Raw genomic sequence first — 18,453 nt, forward strand, 5'->3', positions numbered from 1 at the left:
CAGACTCGTCGTTCCGATCGATTTTCGCCTAATGTGAGGGGGGTATTACACAGTTTCAGGAAGATTCATGTTCTCATCCCCATCCTCTGTTTTCAGGTTATCCTCTTGCTAAAATTTTACTAAGACCACAAAGAGTTGACTATATGGATGACATCTACATCTGCATCAATTTTTGTTTGGTTCCACAAATACTTTGCAACCATACCGTAAACAAAGATTTTTTTTTTTAAAGTTGAAAAGTGAGCAAATACATGCTGAACATTGTTAAAAATGTATTTAAAAAATGGACAAAAAGAGCTAAGTCTTCCAAGGTCAAAAAACAAAAATGTGAAAAAATAAGGAATTCATTGTTAGGTATGCTATATGTTCTGTGTTTTTGGTCATATGTTCAACCTTCCTGACCACTAATATAGAACTGAAGTTCGTAATGGCCAAACTTTTTGTTTTTTATTCATCAGCACGCTCGCATAAGATTTAGGGTTCCCAGAGGATGTTATCCATATAATAAAACCAGTATGGCCTAATGCTTGACAACCACTAAAATGAACCAGTGTGGCCTTATATAAACTTAAAACACTTCTGCTTGTCGTGAGGTAGTCTAGTTTTGAAGAGAACTGAGTCGACGCGAAACTGTGTGTTTAGAAGCGGCATGTAACCGTACACCTGGACAAAATAGTTTATACACTTGTGTCGCTCCTGGAAGTGGGAGTCATCGTGCGAGAGAGCCTGCGGACAACCGGGACAACGAAACGTCCAACGCGACGTTACCTGTATTGAAGAAACAGGTTAGAATGGGTATTATGAGTTGTCTAATGTAAGAAATATAACAAGTACCAAACATCATTGAATAAGACAGCATCAACAAGTGGAACATGAGCATTCTAAAAAAAATCTTGAACAAAAACAAAGAAGAATTTTTTTGCAGATCGTTTGTTTAATTTTTGGGCAGCAAAAAAACCCAGACTTTTTAGAAGTCAAAATGGCAAAAATGTTCACAAATTTTCTAGACACTCTATGTCAAAAATTGTCAAATACAGAATGACATCATTTTGCCCCTTTCAAAGATTTTTATCCTCTTTCAAACTTTCCGATCACCCATCGTCAATGAGAATAAACAAGTTGCTATCCCAATACTACCTTGATGGGAGGTTTCCGTGTGATGTGTGAGACCAGGAAGTTCATAGCGATGTCTTCACAGTTCAGGTACTCGTCAACCTTGTCTCTGATGACCTGGGGCATCACGTACGAGTACAGGTACGCATAATACTGGAGAAGAGGAAAAGAGGGCACATGTAAGTTACGGTTTTAATCAGTGTTCTAGCCAGCCTGAAATTTTTTCCTATCCTCTAGTTCTGGCAGAAAATCCTGTTAATCACCGAAATCTAGACCCTCTAAAATGCTATTTCCTATTTTTTGAGCGGCGGATTTTGCTGACAGAGTTAGTTTAGTTACTTAGCTTAGTTTAATAACACCTTTTTTTGGTGAGAAGATTTTTAGGGGACTCGGCAACATTATTTTGGAAGGGCGAAAGGTCTGTGAAGATCGAATAGTGTTTCTTACCATGTTGAAAGAAATTATTATGGAACAAATTTAAACCTGTAAGTTCCAGCACAAACAGGTTTCATTTACACAACTATTCAAGGGACGGGTGCAACTAATGCTGTTTTCCACGTACACAAATTGCCATGTTGATACATGAAATATATGCAGCTTGTACCTTATGCACAAAACTGGTGTGTTACATTTAAGTCTCGAGGTAGTTTACCAGTTACCAGATACAAACCCACCTTGTGAAAGAACGCTGCCCCAGTGAGGACCATGGACAGTTCACAGGAGTAGTTGGAGTTGTAGAGCCAGGACTGGTGCGAGCCGTCCCACGCGTGGAACCGTCCCGGGAAACCCACCACCCTGTCACGAGCCTCACGCCATACCCTGGGAGAGAGGGGGTGGAATATAGATCCAGTTTTGTTAGAAATATAGTGCGCATACTCCAATGGTTAGCAACCATGCCTCTAGATCTAGACTAAGAGGTTGGGACACGACATGAAGGTTAGACATCCGGGTAATAAGATATGCCAAAAATTTTGTGATTTTGGAAACGGTCAGATGTTTCAGACACCATCTGATATAGTGACATCCAAGAGGTTGGGAGTTTGAATCTCAGCTGCTGTCACTCACCAGACATGTACTGTGTCCTTAGGCCAGAACATTCAGCCATGGTCCACTGTTCATTGTACTTGTTGAATTGAGCTAAGGTACTTTCCCTGGTATAATTAATCTGTAAACACTACTGTATATAATTAGCTAATGGTCATGACCATTGGAAGAGTACAAAGCTCTTTATCTAGCTTATTCTGGTTTGAGATCAATTTTCCTATTTTTTTCCACTTGTCATCACAGACACTATATAAGGTACTTACAAGTTCATTCTCTGTATCAAATAAATTTTACGTCTTACATCTTACCTGAAACCGAAAAGAATCTCGTCGTGTCGCAGATGTGCGTCATCGTCGATTGACAAGATGGCTTCTGTCTCGATCACGTCGTATGGTAGGAAGCGGTTATTCAAACTGTTCTTTTTTGTTCTAATGACCTGAACATGTGAAGGGAAAAATGAGGTAAAATATTAGCAAGAAAGCTTATTTTGGTTGGCAAATGACATTTGGGAAAGAGCTAAACTTTGCCTGGCCAACATTGAAAAAGTTGGGACCTATCAAAATTATCATCTGACTCCATCATACTTGTTCACCTATGTTTTCTGGCATTTTGACCTATAGCTGAAGTCACATGTCACATATCACATGTCACATATCACGTCTAGGAATCTGCAGTAGAGGTCCATGCCATAATCAAGGCTGACAGAGTCAGCCCAAAATTTGGGTAAGTCAGAATCATTTTCAGTGTAGGTCAAGTAAAGTCTAGTTCTTTCATAACGGAAAATCTGTTGAAATGTGTAATTGCTCGCTGTTTCCCTAAGAGAAGGCACAAGCCGAAATACGAAAATGCAAAACTACAAATTACAACAATGACAGTTCAAAATTGTATGAACGATTTCCTTTGCAGTGGAAACAAAAAAGCATCAATGATGAAACCAGCCTGGTCATAATCTAGCCTCTGATATATGCAATACATCTAATACTGTAACATGTCAAAACTTCAAACAAAGCAGAGGTGAATTGAAAGATACGCACAACTATGGGGACTCCAATATCGGGCCATCTCAGGTCCTCGGACGGCAAGTTGGGCGAGTTCCACACCACCAGCACCTTGTTCAGGTACGGCAGTCCGATCAGTCGCTGGAGAGAGTTGATCAAAACCGACTCGCGCTCGTACGTCAGCATAACGATAGTGAACTGTTCTCTGGGTACGTTCCCTCCCAGCGATTCCTGGAACTCTTTCCCGGCGCCGCCCGAGCCTTTGTTGATTGGTCGAAAGCCCAACCCCGATCCCATGAACTTCGCTTCTGATGGTAACACTGGATCGGAGGGGAGGTAGGGGTACAGGTAAAACGGCCCCGGGAAACTATTCCACAAAGTATGTTTGTCTACAACTGAGGTAGTGAAATTACGCAGAAACTTAGGCGAGTCGTACGGCGGCTCTACTGGTCCGAATTCCATCCCCGTTTCCGATATCGGCTCCACCTCTTCGAGAAGTAGAGGGTACGTGTCTTCGTTGTACACCGTCGGCGAGGGTTCCTCGGGAACGGTCTTCGGCGGGATGGATATTCTAGTTCGTACGACGCTTAACACTGTGTTCAAAACGGCTTGCGGTGAGGATAGGTACGTTTCCCACAGAAAGCGGCCTTGACGGCGCATCCGTAGCAAATCGCTGTCGCTCACGGTACGCAAGAAGAAGTGCAGTTCACTGACACGTGCCAGGGGAAAGACGAACGCTGCCTGCTGCCAGTCTATAACCTCACTGAATGGTAACTGTACTTGTTCGCCCAATATAACCGGGACGGCTCCGTATTTAAGGGACTCATAGAGCCGCACTGTTGTCAACACTGAGCTCAATACACTGGACGCTGAAAAACAACAGTAATACGTCATGTTGGAATAAACAATGAACTATTGTAACAGCAGATGTTCTCATTTTTCATTTGTAAATTACATGTTAGTTTTAGTAGGTTTCAGATAAACAATGTATTATCTTGCAAGCCAATCAACTATTCACCAACGTTTGCATACTTCACTCTATATATATCAAAGACAAATAGCAATTCTTGTTGTATCAATTACCATGCTAGGTTTTATTATAGGTACCATTGCTATAGGCTTATGTTTTTAACAAAGCACACCAGTCATCCCTAATGTATTCCATAAGTGTATTGGTTATACAGTAAGTTTACATTCTGCGTCATTATGACTTCTACCAAAATCAGACAAATTCTCTTCCTTACCTGCAACAATGATTATACTGAAGGTTGATTCACGAAGAACCTGTTGTCTCTCCTGTGGCTTTCCACACAACTGCCACTCCCCCCTCAAACCCCGCACACTGTCCCCCCCACAAGTCACTTTCACTAGGAGATTGTCGTCATCGTTATTCTCGATCGCTACCAAGTCCGCAAGAACGTCCATCTCGCCTGCCGCGCCACGTCTATTCGACGACGCATCATTATAAAAAAGTTCGCCTTTTTCTGATACTATAACACCAGCGGAGTCTTTCTCTCCGATAAAACTAAAGAGGTGTTTTCTGTGCGCGGGAACTTGCGGAGGAATGCTATCGAACGCGTCCCTTCCCGCTTCCCACGTGAACACGGGCGGGATGACAATATCGAAACCAGCTCGATACTGCGAGAACACAAACTCGGATTGTACGACCATCGCGCGTCCGGTCTCGATGTTACGGAGCACGTTTTCGGCGCTGTAGTCTCTGGCGATGTTTACGAGAAGGTGGTTTCTGCCGTCCCCTCTCCAGTACGGGAGACTGGTAAGTTTGCGCTCCATGTCCTTAGCGCCCAGTCTGCTCGCGAGAGTACCGACTATAACGACGTACACACAGGCAGTGGCAGGATTGCTGGATAGGTACAGGTTCTGTTCCAGACTGCTCAGAGTCACGTCTTGTATGTAAGAATCCAAGGGAAAGATGCTGTCTTCTGAAAGTAGACAAAACAACATTTGTGTGAGTCTGTCTCAAGACTATTTTTTACTTACAGATACACTCCAGGATTATACAGGCACCAAAGCTTTCAGTTTCTCTTTACTTTTAGTTAAAGTAATTATTTCTCAGCTTTAAATTAACAACTGTATAGTATGTATACTCTGAAACACAGTACTATCAATGCCGGGCCAAAGTTTCATCAATGTGCATGTATTTCCGATATTTGTTAATGAAAGAAATGATACATAAACAGTACATTTTGAAGTATGCTGTTAGAAAGGTCAGCTTGACACATGAAAGCAACTGTAAGATTTTTATAGCACTTTAAACTACCAAACTGCACTGACTTAAGTCCACACAAACAGGGTTGAACAAGTTTTCTAAAATCCACTTGTCCTATCGGGCAAGCACATAAAAAATGTACTTGCCCGAACCAATTTTTCACTTGCCCAAAATTCAAATGTCACTGTTACTAGTATATGCATTTTCACTTCCAGCAATGGAATTCTCTGTAGACAATTGCTTGATGTCATGACTTTAAAAAGTAACAAGTATATCAAAATTGCTCTAAAATCAATGGAAAAATCTTACTTGCCCGATCGGACAAGTGGGGTAGGACATGCACTTGCCCGAACAGCACTTTCACTTGCCCTGGACAATAGGGCTAGTGGACTTGTTTATCCCTGACAAAGATACCAGTACCATAAACTTAAGGTAATAATTGAATACACACAAACATACCACATAAGTGGGAAATTAATTCTTCACCTGTGGGATAAACATATACAGGGAAGCCTGACGTGAGAGAACAGCGCGAGTAGTCGAAGCAGGTGTGCTGCCGACATGACGAGGAGGAGGCGGGAGGCGCGATGAGGACGTTATCGTCCTCTGAGGGCAGGATACGGTGGGGCTGCGCCACGCGCGGTCGGTGGGCCTCCATTGTTTCTTCCTGAGATACACAAATGGGAAATGTTAAAATTTCACGATCTCTGATCTTTTTTTTTTTTCCTAAACAAAAGTAAAATGTCAAAAGAACAATAGATCAGTGCTGCTAACAATGGGCAATATGTGAAGCAATCACTCGAAGAGCACAATGATTAAAGCATAATATCATGTGAAAGAATGGAAAAATGAAGAATGAAGAGAGGGAGGGAGAGATAGAAGGAAGGAAGAAAGAAAGGAAGCAAAAAATGAGGAAGGATGGCAGGAAGGAAAGGAGGAAGGAAGGAAAGGGCAACAAGGTGTAAGGAAGGAAGGAAGAAAGGAAGACAGGAAGGAAGAAAGGAAGGGAAAAAGGGAGAGAAGGGAAAAAGGATCAAAGGAAGAAAGAAAGGAGGAAAGGAAAGAAGGATGGAAGGGCAAAAAGATGTAAAGAAGAAAGGATGAAGGAAGTAGGGATGGAGGGAGGGAAGGAAGGGAGAAAGGAGGAAGGCAGGAAGGAAGAAAGTAGTGAAGGGCAAAAGGAAAAAAGGAAGGAATTAAGGAAGGAAGAAGGGAGGATGCATGGAGAGATGTAAGGAAGGATGGGAGAAATGCAGGAAGGAAGGAAGGAGGGATGGAGGGGGGTAAAGAGGGAAGGAAGGGATTAAATAAGGCAAGAGTATTTCCTACCAGTTCCTTCTGCGTCTGTCTGAGTTGCAGCTTGAGTGCGTTGAGCTCGTTCCGTGCCGTCTCCAGTTCGACCTTGGCCTGCTCGACCTCCCCGTTATAATGACTGATGCTCCCCTGTAGCCGCTGTCGCTTACTCTCCAGCTCCAGAAGTTCATTACTGACTGACGACTGGAAATAACATGTTACAATTACTGTCGCTTACTCTCCAGCTCCAGAAGTTCATTACTGACTGATGACTGGAAATAACATGTTATAATTACTGTCGCTTATTCTCCAGCTCCAGGAGTTCATTACTGACTGATGACTGGAAATAACATGTTATAATTACTGTCGCTTACTCTCCAGCTCCAGAAGTTCATTACTGACTGATGACTGCAAATAACATGTTATAATTACTGTCGCTTACTCTCCAGCTCCAGGAGTTCATTACTGACTGATGACTGGAAATAACATGTTATAATTACTGCCGCTTATTCTCCAGCTCCAGGAGTTCATTACTGACTGATGACTGGAAATAACATGTTATAATTACTGTCGCTTACTCTCCAGCTCCAGGAGTTCATTACTGACTGAGGACTGGAAATAACATGTTACAATTACTGTCGCTTACTCTCCAGCTCCAGAAGTTCATTACTGACTGATGAATGCAAATAACATGTTACAATTACTGCCGCTTACTCTCCAGCTCCAGGAGTTCATTACTGACTGACGACTGCAAATAACATGTTACAATTACTGCCGCTTACTCTCCAGCTCCAGAAGTTCATTACTGACTGATGACTGCAAATAACATGTTACAATTACTGCCGCTTACTCTCCAGCTCCAGGAGTTCATTACTGACTGACGACTGGAAATAACATGTTACAATTACTGTCGCTTACTCTCCAGCTCCAGGAGTTCATTACTGACTGAGGACTGGAAATAACATGTTACAATTACTGACACTTACTCTCCAGCTCCAGAAGTTCATTACTGACTGAGGACTGGAAATAAGATATTTCAATAAACTTTAAACAAACTGTCAGTCACTGAAATTTGTTTCCTCTACCATAAGAACATGTTGTAAAGACCTGGATTTTCTTCTATTGTTGCTTATGAATATTCTGGGTGTTGCTGTTTCTTTGTGAATGGAAGAACTGGTAAATTTCTCTGATTTAAGCAAAACTAAAGGGTTATTTTCGTTGAAGAGGTCCATCAGTCATGTATGAATACAGTTACTACAAATTCTCTTCCAACACTGCAACAGTAACAGTTTTACCTTTAAAAACTGTCACTGTTGGAAGAAAATTTGCAGTAAATAAGGGTTATTTGTAAAACTAAAATATGAAGATAGGGTCCCCTGGCAGCTTTACTTTCAATGCTGATTGGTATAATGAGGTGAAATGCAAAGCATTAGTACATAAGCATGCCTGCCCCCAAAATTTTGCAAGCATTATGTAAAATATGTTCATACTTAGTACCTAAGATTGTGGATACGATAGTATAATAGTGTTGTTTGTCATTCTAAGCACCCACATGTAATCAGTCATGTAATGAAGACTGGTATTGTGAAAATTGTGAGTGAAACATTTAACCAGTCACAGTCTAATGGAAAGCACTCCATAAATTTACCTTCATCCTACTAGTACATGTAGGATACGATGCATGCATTAGTGTGTAAATTATGGGGATGTGAAGCTCAGAGGCAAACAGTGACTGTTTTCTGTCATCAAGTACTAGTACTCAAAAAGTCAAAAATACATTCATCTATGCATTACTAGCTACAACCTGTCTTCTACTTGTGAGTGTATTGTAAACATAATCACTATCTCGTTTCTTGTCTATAATATTGTAAGTGTATGATGCCTTTTTGTGTACCATAAGGCCAAATCAAAACGAGGCCATATGGATTTGACTACTAGTAGTACTAGTATATACATGTATGGATGACATCCTCTGGAAACCCAAAAACTGATGTGAGTGTGAGAATAACAACGAAAAGTTTGGCCAAAAAACAGTTGCCTTTATTATGAAATGTAAGTGCTTAGGAAGGTTGAACAAATGACTGAAAACACATACAGATACTGTATGTGTTTTCAGTCATTTGTTCATACTATTAATAAACTATATCGAACAATAGATCCTTCATTCTTATCTTTCACATCTTCCGTGACCTTGGAATTGATCATATTGATGATGACCTTGCCATTCTATGACATCAGTAGACGTTTTCTGATATTTGATTGCAATTATTTTTACGGCATATCTTTTTAGTAGCTTTGTGACATTTACAGTATGGTTGAATATTTTTCTAATTATTGGAAAAGGCAAAAAATTGCACGCGGATGTCATCAATATGATCAAATCAACGCCTAAATGGAATTAATCAGTTACAGTGCATACCTTGATTCTATGTAGCTCGTGTACGTGGTGTCGCAACTCTTTCGGATCCATGTCCTGGAAAATTCCCGGCGAGTCGACGCCGGGCAGGTCATGTCTCTGATTGGTCCCGTCCACGCTGCCCAGGTACCAGTGCGTGATGAGCGGGATCACGATCAGGATGACGAGCAACATGCCGATGATACGCGACAGACGGATGTGGTGTAGACAGCGGAGGACGGGGGTGGCGAGGACGTCTAGTGACAGGGGCATCTTGGCGTGGACATCGACGTCTACCTCAGCTGGATTACCTCTCGTAGTGGGTGCAAACTTCAGTGTGATACCAACTTGTCATACCTGTGAAAGGGACAGTGGGTACAAACTTCAGTATGATACCACCTTGTCATACCTGTGAAAAGGATAGTGGATACAAACTTCAGTATGATACCACCTTGTCATACATGTAAAAAGGAAAGTGCGCACAAACTTCAGTATGGAGGGGGCACATTGATAGTCTATCTAGAAACTACAATCTGTTGTTGAAACTGAACATTTGATTTTAAAGGGTAGACACAGACCTGGAATGCATGGATTAACAGCTCTACACCCAGGCTAAGTCAGGGCTCGAAATTCATTTTTGGGATTAGGTGCACTGGTGCACCCAGCTTAAAAAATTGGGTGCACTAAAAAAATTTTGGGTGCACCACTTAAATTTAAGTATAACCTAATAGCAAAACTTAGTTACAAGCTATCAAATTCTTAAACAAGTACCATGACAGACATTTTTATCATCTTTCTAACACTTAGATGTTAAGAATATGATGTATACTAGTATACTTTGATATCTTTATATACATAAACTTAAGAAAATATTTGGGTGCACCCTGTGCACCCACAGAAAATAATTGGGTGCACAGCTCCAATTTATGCACCCAGTATTTCGAGCCCTGCTAAGTGGTTCCAATTTTCTTGCATTTGTCAGTAAATTTTGACCTACTTTTACTTTAAGCTATGTATAATAATCATGCTAAACTGCCAATTAAACAATTATGTAATACTAAATATTGTTGCCCTAAGGCAATTGTGATTGTGAACATAAGCAAACCAGGATCTTCATACCTCTAGTGACATTTCTGTATACCACTTTCATGTATAGCAGGATCCTAGCTAGTGTACATTAGCAGTATAGGCCAGCATGCTATAATTTGCAAATACCATGCTAAATAAGGACCATGATTATGGTAAATTTCAACTAAATGCTATTATCTACTTGTGGAACAATTGTCGAATCAAAGATTAAAATTGCAAAGTACAAAGTGACCAATAAAAACCTTCAAAATCAAATTATATATAGTGTAGAAGAACTCCCCTAGAATGGACCCTTACCTTAGAAATAGAATACCAATATCTTACCCTTCATTTTCAAAATGTCTTTCATGTGTAAGGGCCAAGACCTTCCTTCCATACCATCCCCTCGATTGGTCATTGTCAATTCACTGCCTAGCTATTAGTAAATACGCTAGTACAAAATCCTGTCAAGAACCTGGGAGTGAAAGTGTACCTTATCTGCTGACCATTTAAGGATAATGGCCTGTCTTTAATCTACCAATTAAGTACATTCCCATGAGGCTTTTTGCACTGGGGAAGTTTGAATGATTTATGTGACACACTCTGTTGAACAGAAAGTACATGTAGAAAACAAGAGTTCTTCAACAGTGATAGTCTGTTACCGTGTTATAATTAGTGTCACAAGCAGTGAGAAGCACATGCAAAAATCTTTGCATCAAAGGATTTCAGTGACTTTGAAAATGTCAGTGTTAGGAGTAGGTACCGGTACAGAAAATTCAGTAGGTCCGGGTCCCGAGGATTAGGTCTACAAAAGTGCAAAATGTAGGTCCTGACCTGAACCTGGACCTTATTGTTTGTGAAAACTTGTGAATGGCCGGGGATGGGTGAAACAATGGTGCATTTCACTACTAGAACAAAGAAATGTGTTTGGTGGCGTATCCGACGTCCATTGGCGTTTTCATATCCTATATCTTCATTGAAACAACACTAGTATAACTGCCTCTGTTTCAGGACAAAGTTTTACAATAGAAACTTTGTAAAAATGACTATAGGCTTTCATCTGCTTTGCTAGATAGTAGATAGTTATTTTCCTGGACCAGTATATAAATATAAGCCCCAAAATATGTGAACATACCGGTAATTAACCACCCCTAGTTAAACAAAGGGAACAAACACAATTACTGTATCTTTGTATTTTGTATATTTACTACAGATAAGAGGACAGATAGGTATAATTGTATAAACGTAAGAATAATCGTATGTTTTTCTCTCTGTGTCTTCCCTTCAAGAAATCTGAATGCTTGACTTTAAAAACTTTTTTTTCACTGAAAAAATATTCCCAAGAGAATTGGTTTGGTACCATTAAAAATTAAAGTTGTTTTTAGCTACCTTTGGAAGTATTCACAGATGTATATGGACTGATGAGATACATTATTGATGCTTGTGTCAAACTGATAAATCCGATAAGGAAATGAGAAACTAGAAAAACAAATTTTGCAAAAAAGGGATGCAAAGGGGGCTCTTCAGAATTCAGTGGCATTGTGCGGGGACACATTATACAGACGCTAATAAAACCCCTGTATCAAAACAGGTGATCAAACATCTACACCAATCTCAACAGGAAGGGGGAGGGGGGCACAAACAAACAGATTGCCCTAATGTACATGTATATAATTTAGCAAAAGACTGGTAACATTTTTGGCCTGCTGACCTCTTCCCACAGGCACCAACCTCAGGCCAGACAGTTTAGAAAAAGTTACGATCTCCTACCTAACATCTGCTTGGAGATTAAAATTGCCCTACATTTGAATTTCTAATCGTCTACACTCGTGGTATATAAATGTGGTCAGGAATACCGAATAAAAAGAACACTTCATACAAAACCAGCATCTTCCTATTCTTCCCAAAACTATGGTGTTGTATTCCTTTCTTTGATAGAGACTTTCTAGTATAATATTTCTGATCACCAAACGTTTTGGATTCTATTAATTTTCTAATCAAAATTTTTTGACAAACGCAAAAAGCATCAAACCTGTACTTACCATGTCTTTCCAGCGCTAAAAATCCTGCGTAGATGGTTTCTTCCATGAGTCTAGGACGTCTGTAACTCACGGAACTTCAGAATCAGGCAGGAAAAAGGAAATGATTTCATAGTTCTGTTTTTTTACGCTTTCCTGTTGATCAAAATCTACACTAATCGCAAACCTCGGGCCGCCATATTAACTGATAACCTTTGACCTGCTCTCGTACCCAGGGAACGAGTCACAGGGAGTGCTGCCTGACGTGTGCATGTGTGTTTACCCGCTAAATCTCGCTAGATGTCGTTCTTACACGGGGTAGTTTCATGCGGCTTGCTGAATGAACGATTAAACTTCAGAAAAACACCTAGTCGTCTGTGCATTAACATTGCCTTCTAAGCAAATCAAAAGCGAGTCAATCTCTGTAACTTATCAAAGATATATTTCATCTAAAACAGTGCAAACAGTTGGAATACGAAAAGTATACAATTACTCTCCCTCAAAGACCAATTAGATAAGATGAAAAAAAAATAAACATTCTAAGATATAAAAGTTTACTGTATATATAGGATAACTAATAACAACAAAGCAACACAATAGATGGTAGGTGTACTTATATAGATGGTACAAATCATACGTGGCCTTTAAAGCAATGATCACTTAGAGTATGTACTTACTATTGAAACATTAGTGGTTTTTTGTAGATTTTTTTTTATTAGCTAGGCTGTATTAAACATACAGCCAGGGCAACGCAACTAGTTCAAGGCTGACCAACGCCCTGGTGACTGAACAGTGTATAGTACAAGTGGTTACAAGGCACATCAGGGATGTTATTAATTTACATGTATACAGAAAAATGTATCCAAATGAACCGAAACGATCTTGTTTCCTGTAGCGGAACGAAGTCGAATATGTAGCGAAGCGACTTTCACCATGTAGCGAAACGACTAAAGTGAACTGACAATCATTTGCAAAACGACCGGTTATACCAGAATGTTACTAATAACATGATTCAAATACGCTGTTTCTAAGGCGCAAGGCATCTTTAACGTAGGTTATACAAATTATGCAAAGCAACGATTTATGTTTTCATATGCATAATCTTTCCATCCCTTCTTGCATACATGTACGTCTGAATGCTTTTAAGGCACTGCAATGAAGCTAAACCTCGTAAGACACTTATACCTTCCTAAAATAAATCTAAAGTCTTTTTCTAACATGTTATTTCTTGGGCGTAGTAGCTTTCACATTTTCCATCACTTTCTTTCTCAGGTGTAGATATTTCTCATTCCTCTCAAGAAGTTTCTCTCTAGATGGTGCGACGTTGCCACCAAGGAAAGTAGTGTCCAGAAACCCGGCTACCTTCTCCTTTGTGTAGTTAGAAATGTACTTGTGGTCGTTTCCGACAAAAATGACACTTCCTGCATGTTCTAGTGCGTCAACTATGGAGATATACCCTTTCATTTGAGTGCCACTGGGGAAATGATATTGCTTGACGTCTTCTCCAGAGATAACACCCCGTTTATAGAGGGAGCGAAACTTGATGTAGAAGGCACTCCATTTTCTCCTGGCTTCTTCTATTTCTTCCACCTCTTTCTTGCGGCTCTGAAAAACAACACAGAGATAACGATATTAAAATAAGCCCACTATAAAGACAATTTAAATCCATTCTCCTACGCTGAGTCCAACGGCGCTGAAGCAAACCACCTGTGTACAATCTAAATCGAGCTTGTCTAAATCGAGCTTTTGGGTTCCGTTTGACCTTGCATGCGTGTGGCCACTTGTAACTTGCAATTGATATCTTGTTAAATGGACTTGCAGGAATTTTCGTATGTTGTTAGTTATTGGGACACAAAAAGATATTTGACATCCTAGCAGCTGTAGCTCACTGACACCCCCTGGCTGATACATTTGTAGTATCGTGGTATAGTCCATATAGACAGTTGATCTGACGGAGGTCATAGACCTCAATCTGAGACACTTCTTGAGCATCAGCTATTTGCGCATGCAGTGCTTAAAAGGCTAGTTGGTTCTTGCTTTTGAGATTAGTTCTAATGGTTTATTTAATAAGCAGTGGTTAATGAAAGAATATTTGAAAACGTGTGTACAATACACTAACGTTAGCTGTATTGTTGTAATCATTAGATAGCTCAGTGGAAGACACTTACATGTAAGGGCTGGGGACGGAAGACAGAAAGAGGAGGGGCAGAGATCGGTAGAAGAAGTAACCCACTAATATATGTTTTCACGACAAAGTGCTATTCAAACCCACCAGTTTTTCTCCAGAGGGTTTCCCCGCGGGTGTCAGGGCGAAAGTCAGGTCGTCAGCCGCCCATTCCCCGCACACGTCGTCCCATTCGCGGCCTTCGCTCTCCGCTCTTTTCTTCAGCGTGTAGAGCCTCCTCATGGCCTGGTGCATCTCACTCGTGTAGTAACCATCCTGCAAAATAGACGGGTGTGACGTCATATTACTTCACCCCCAGCGAAGTGTTGGTTTTGGCTTGCCTGTGTGCTTGTTATCTCTCTCACTCTTTATTTCTCTCTTTCTTTGCTTTCTTTTCTTCCCCTTCTCCTATCTCTGGTGCATGTCGTGTGAGTGTGGCGGTGCGCGCGCGTGTGTGTTTATGCGTGCGCCGTTAGTATGTGTGCGTGCGTGCGTGTGCGAGCGCGTGTGCTTGCGTGTACTTTTATAATGTGTGTGTCCTTGCGTGTGTGCGTATATGTATGCGCGCGCGCGCGTGTGTGTGTGTGTGTGTGTGTGTGTGCGAGCGTACGTGTGCAATCGAGGAGGTTGTATAGACATTGGTGAACTATGTTCGTCCATGTGCATGCAAGTGTTTACATGTTTCATATACAATGTATGCGTACGCGTGTACACGCAATGATATAATTTCGATAAAAAGCACAGGGACCGGTTTTTAATACGAGGGCGGTTCAAAAAGTAATGCCACTGGTTTTATAACAGGCTCATGTTTTCATCGAATGAGTTGAAATTTGACACAAATGTACAACACTATATCCTCTTGAGTTTGAGATATCTCAATTTGTGGTTCAGATTTTTATGAGCAACTGAGATGATTTTAAGATGACCACACCCTTAAAAGCTTGTCAGGAGATCAGTTCCTCTAGATCTTACCATTTTAAGACTATTGTAGGAGGCTGAAATTTCACCTGTACAATTACAAATGTCTCTATAGATTACATGCCAAATTTCATGTTTGAACTCTCAATGGTTCATCTTTTACAGCCACTAGAATGGAGCGAGTGGCTATATTACAGACAGTTTAATTAATAGCCAAATACGTGATTTGTTGAATAAAGGTTTTTGTAGACTGCTTTTCCATTGGCCAAAACATGCGAAACTTGGCACCATTATCAAATGTTTCAAGATCAAGAAGTGTGTTAAGTTTGATTTTTCTCATTTAGTAAAAAAATTCGGTTATGCAAACTTTAAGCAGCCCACCCCTAACCCACTGCTAATTACGACCCTGACGACCTTACTTCACACCAGGAACGAAAAAAATAATAAGTGATTGTATTTCAAATATGAAAATAGGCATGTGGCTTATAGAGAAATCAAACTTGATACATGTGCAATTTTAGTTCCTTACAATAGCTACAAGTGATTTAGAGACATTATCAATTGCACGTTAATTGACCCTCTAATTTCTTCCGACGGGATAACAAGGGTGTGGTCATCTTGAACTCAACTCAGTCACTCATAAAAATCTTAACAACAAATTGAGATATGTAAATCTCAAGAGGATATATTCTTGTACCTTTGTGCCAAATTTCAACTCATTCGATGAAAACATGAGCCCATTATAAAACCAGTGGCATTACTTTTTGAACCTCCCTCGTACCTGAAGTTCTGCAAAAGCTCGTCCGAACTCCTTCCTTCTGTGCGCCTGCAGATTCTTCCTTGAGTCGTACGCTGAGTACATCGCCACCAGGGAGGCTCCGGTAGATATAACAGCCCCGGCCGCTGTGCCGTACCGAGACCACCGGGGACCGCCATCGTCGCGAAACGTGGAGTGTTGTCGGGCGAGACGATTCAGGCTTCTGAACGACCGAGTAAACATCGTTCTACCTGTAGAAGATTGATATGCTGTTTATGGTTTAGAATTAGTATATAGGGTGAATGACTTACCCTATACCATTGTCTATCACCAGGCACCAGGCAGTGTGTATAGTATTACGTAGTTTTATGCTAAATTACCGAGTGCCAAAGCTTACCAGTGCGGAGGAGAATGCAGGTTTGAAGTAAAAAGGCGGAAGGTTAATATGTGAGTGTTCCGCACTAGGGCTGGGTATCGGTACAGTGTACCGGTACAAAACCGGTTTTTCTTATTGGACCGGTCCAGAAAAACCGGACCTGAAAAAATTAGGTGGACCGGATGTTGGACCGATTAGAAAATTAACAGATTATTTCATCAGGCATTCACACGTTTTGGCGCTTGCAGGTGGAAGAAAATAACAAGAGTGAAGTAGAGTAGAGTTTATAGTAATTTCTACCAAGTTTTACAGCCAATCGTACTGGTGCAGTTAGCGTTGTAGGATTTTAAAAAGCCAGTGTAAGTCTAATACTCCACCAAACAGATTTCTTTGTAGTGAAATGGACCATTAGTATGAGTCATACTGAATCAGGTCCAGGTTCAGGTCCGGACCTGGACCTGATCCTCTGGACCTGAACCGGACCTGGACCTGAATTTTCTGTACCGGTGTGACAGCGATCTCGCCCCCCCAGCGATTTTGCCCCCCGGGGGGGGAAATCACTAGCGTTTTCGCCCCCCTTTAGCGTTTTCGCCCCCCCCCCCCCCCCCCAAGAGCAGCTGGTTACTACATATTACAGGTGCGCTACCTGGTACTATACTGCACCTGGGGAGTAACGTATATGGTGTGTTACCTGGTACCTATATGGCACCTTATTACCGTACCGTAAGATGTCATACCTCGAAAGTCGATACTATATTGTTCGGTGCAAACATGACATTGAAATGAAAAAGACAATTTTTGCAGCTGAGGTGGCATAAAAACAGTGCTACTGCGAACGTATAAATCAACACCGTCTATGGTACGGAATACGTCAGCTATATGTTTTCAATTTGTCACAGTGTTTTCTTTCTTGTGCTGGAAACATTTCCAAAGCACTGACAAAAACGTGAATAATAGTTTCTCATTATAAACACTATCTACGCGCAAGTTGATATAGCTGTTGCTAAATGCTACACAAACACTGGTAAAGTACCAGTGTTAACTTAAAGGACAGCATCAGAAAATTTTCAATTCATTATTTTCCAGTAGTTTACTCATTAAAAAGTTGATGTACGTCAATTTTTACATTGATCCGCCTAATATGACCCTGTAGACACGTTTGAACTTCGCGCTCTCCTCCTTTCCCCGCCGCGCTGGCCGATGACGTAATGGCCGCGTTCTGAGAGTCTGACGTCACAGATCCAAAACTTCTAGCCAGCCATTTTGCTCCGTGAACCTCGGTCCTCTCAGCGGTAAATAATCACTCCGCCATTCTGGAGTTCAGTCCGCAGTTGTTGACAATTACTTTCGTGGACCTGTAAGTCGCATTGTGACCTGTCTACGAAGCTATAGTCCCCGGGAGACTAAACATGAATGAGCTTGCCTGCGAGTAAACCGCGCGGCGACGGGACGAAATCAAAACAATGGCGGTGGGGAAGGTTCACGCACCGTGCCATTCTGGACTGTTACAAGAGCGAGTTTGGGTCAATCCTTACCTTCTCCTTTGCAGACAGCACAGCGATAATTACACGTAAGCTTCCACGAATTTTGGTTGAACTCACAGTTGTCCAACTGGCAGTGACATAAAAAAAAAAAAGAAACATTTTTCTCTGACAACATACCCTTGATCACTACATATCGAACGATCCCCTTATCGCGCCGAAACAGATAGCACTGCAACTTGTACAGATTCGAGCGAGTTACGCCTCGCCTCTCACTTTATTTTCTGTTTCTCAGGTAAATTATCTGCACTGTCCGGTTTTTCAATCATGTAGCTTTGGCGGAGATTGTTGGGTGTTCCATCAAAATAAATCACGGACTCTGAAACGAAGCCGACATTTCGCGCCATTCACAATGCCGGCCTGTTTTGTATGTATGTTTCGGCGCGAAAAGGGGATCGTCCGATGTTGTCCGAGGACAATGTTTCTTTTGTTTTAAATGCATCAGTTCCTAAATACTAGCAAAAACAGTCATGTTGGAGGTGACGATATCCCTTGGGCAGGTGCCTATACCAAAATGTGCGTTATTCTTATTTAATAC

The 18,453-nt window shown here is 41.1% G+C and overlaps 1 protein-coding gene across 3 annotated transcripts in view; it reads right to left on the reverse strand.

The window, feature by feature from the left end:
- Positions 1-229: 229 nt before the first annotated feature.
- LOC118404540 (exostosin-like 3) overlaps positions 230-18,453 on the reverse strand; it is a 19,185-nt gene continuing 961 nt past the window's right edge. Inside the window, exons 1-13 of one of the 3 annotated variants that reach the window (XM_035803687.1) lie at positions 16,396-16,470; positions 16,023-16,249; positions 14,432-14,599; positions 12,184-13,764; positions 9,098-9,430; positions 6,715-6,882; positions 5,872-6,052; positions 4,400-5,098; positions 3,192-4,024; positions 2,466-2,593; positions 1,788-1,932; positions 1,138-1,266; positions 230-768 (exon numbers count right to left, since the gene is read on the reverse strand). In XM_035803687.1, coding sequence (XP_035659580.1) covers positions 559-768; positions 1,138-1,266; positions 1,788-1,932; positions 2,466-2,593; positions 3,192-4,024; positions 4,400-5,098; positions 5,872-6,052; positions 6,715-6,882; positions 9,098-9,346 — 2,742 coding nt within the window. In that variant the 5' untranslated portion in view covers positions 9,347-9,430; positions 12,184-13,764; positions 14,432-14,599; positions 16,023-16,249; positions 16,396-16,470 and the 3' untranslated portion in view covers positions 230-558. Of the gene's footprint in view, positions 769-1,137; positions 1,267-1,787; positions 1,933-2,465; positions 2,594-3,191; positions 4,025-4,399; positions 5,099-5,871; positions 6,053-6,714; positions 6,883-9,097; positions 9,431-12,183; positions 13,765-14,431; positions 14,600-16,022; positions 16,268-16,395; positions 16,471-18,453 lie in introns of those variants that run through there. The other 2 variants (XM_035803688.1, XM_035803686.1) reach the window with 2 other exon arrangements.

Source organism: Branchiostoma floridae, chromosome 17, assembly GCF_000003815.2.
Source record: "Branchiostoma floridae strain S238N-H82 chromosome 17, Bfl_VNyyK, whole genome shotgun sequence".
Taxonomy (NCBI): Eukaryota; Metazoa; Chordata; class Leptocardii; order Amphioxiformes; family Branchiostomatidae; genus Branchiostoma; species Branchiostoma floridae.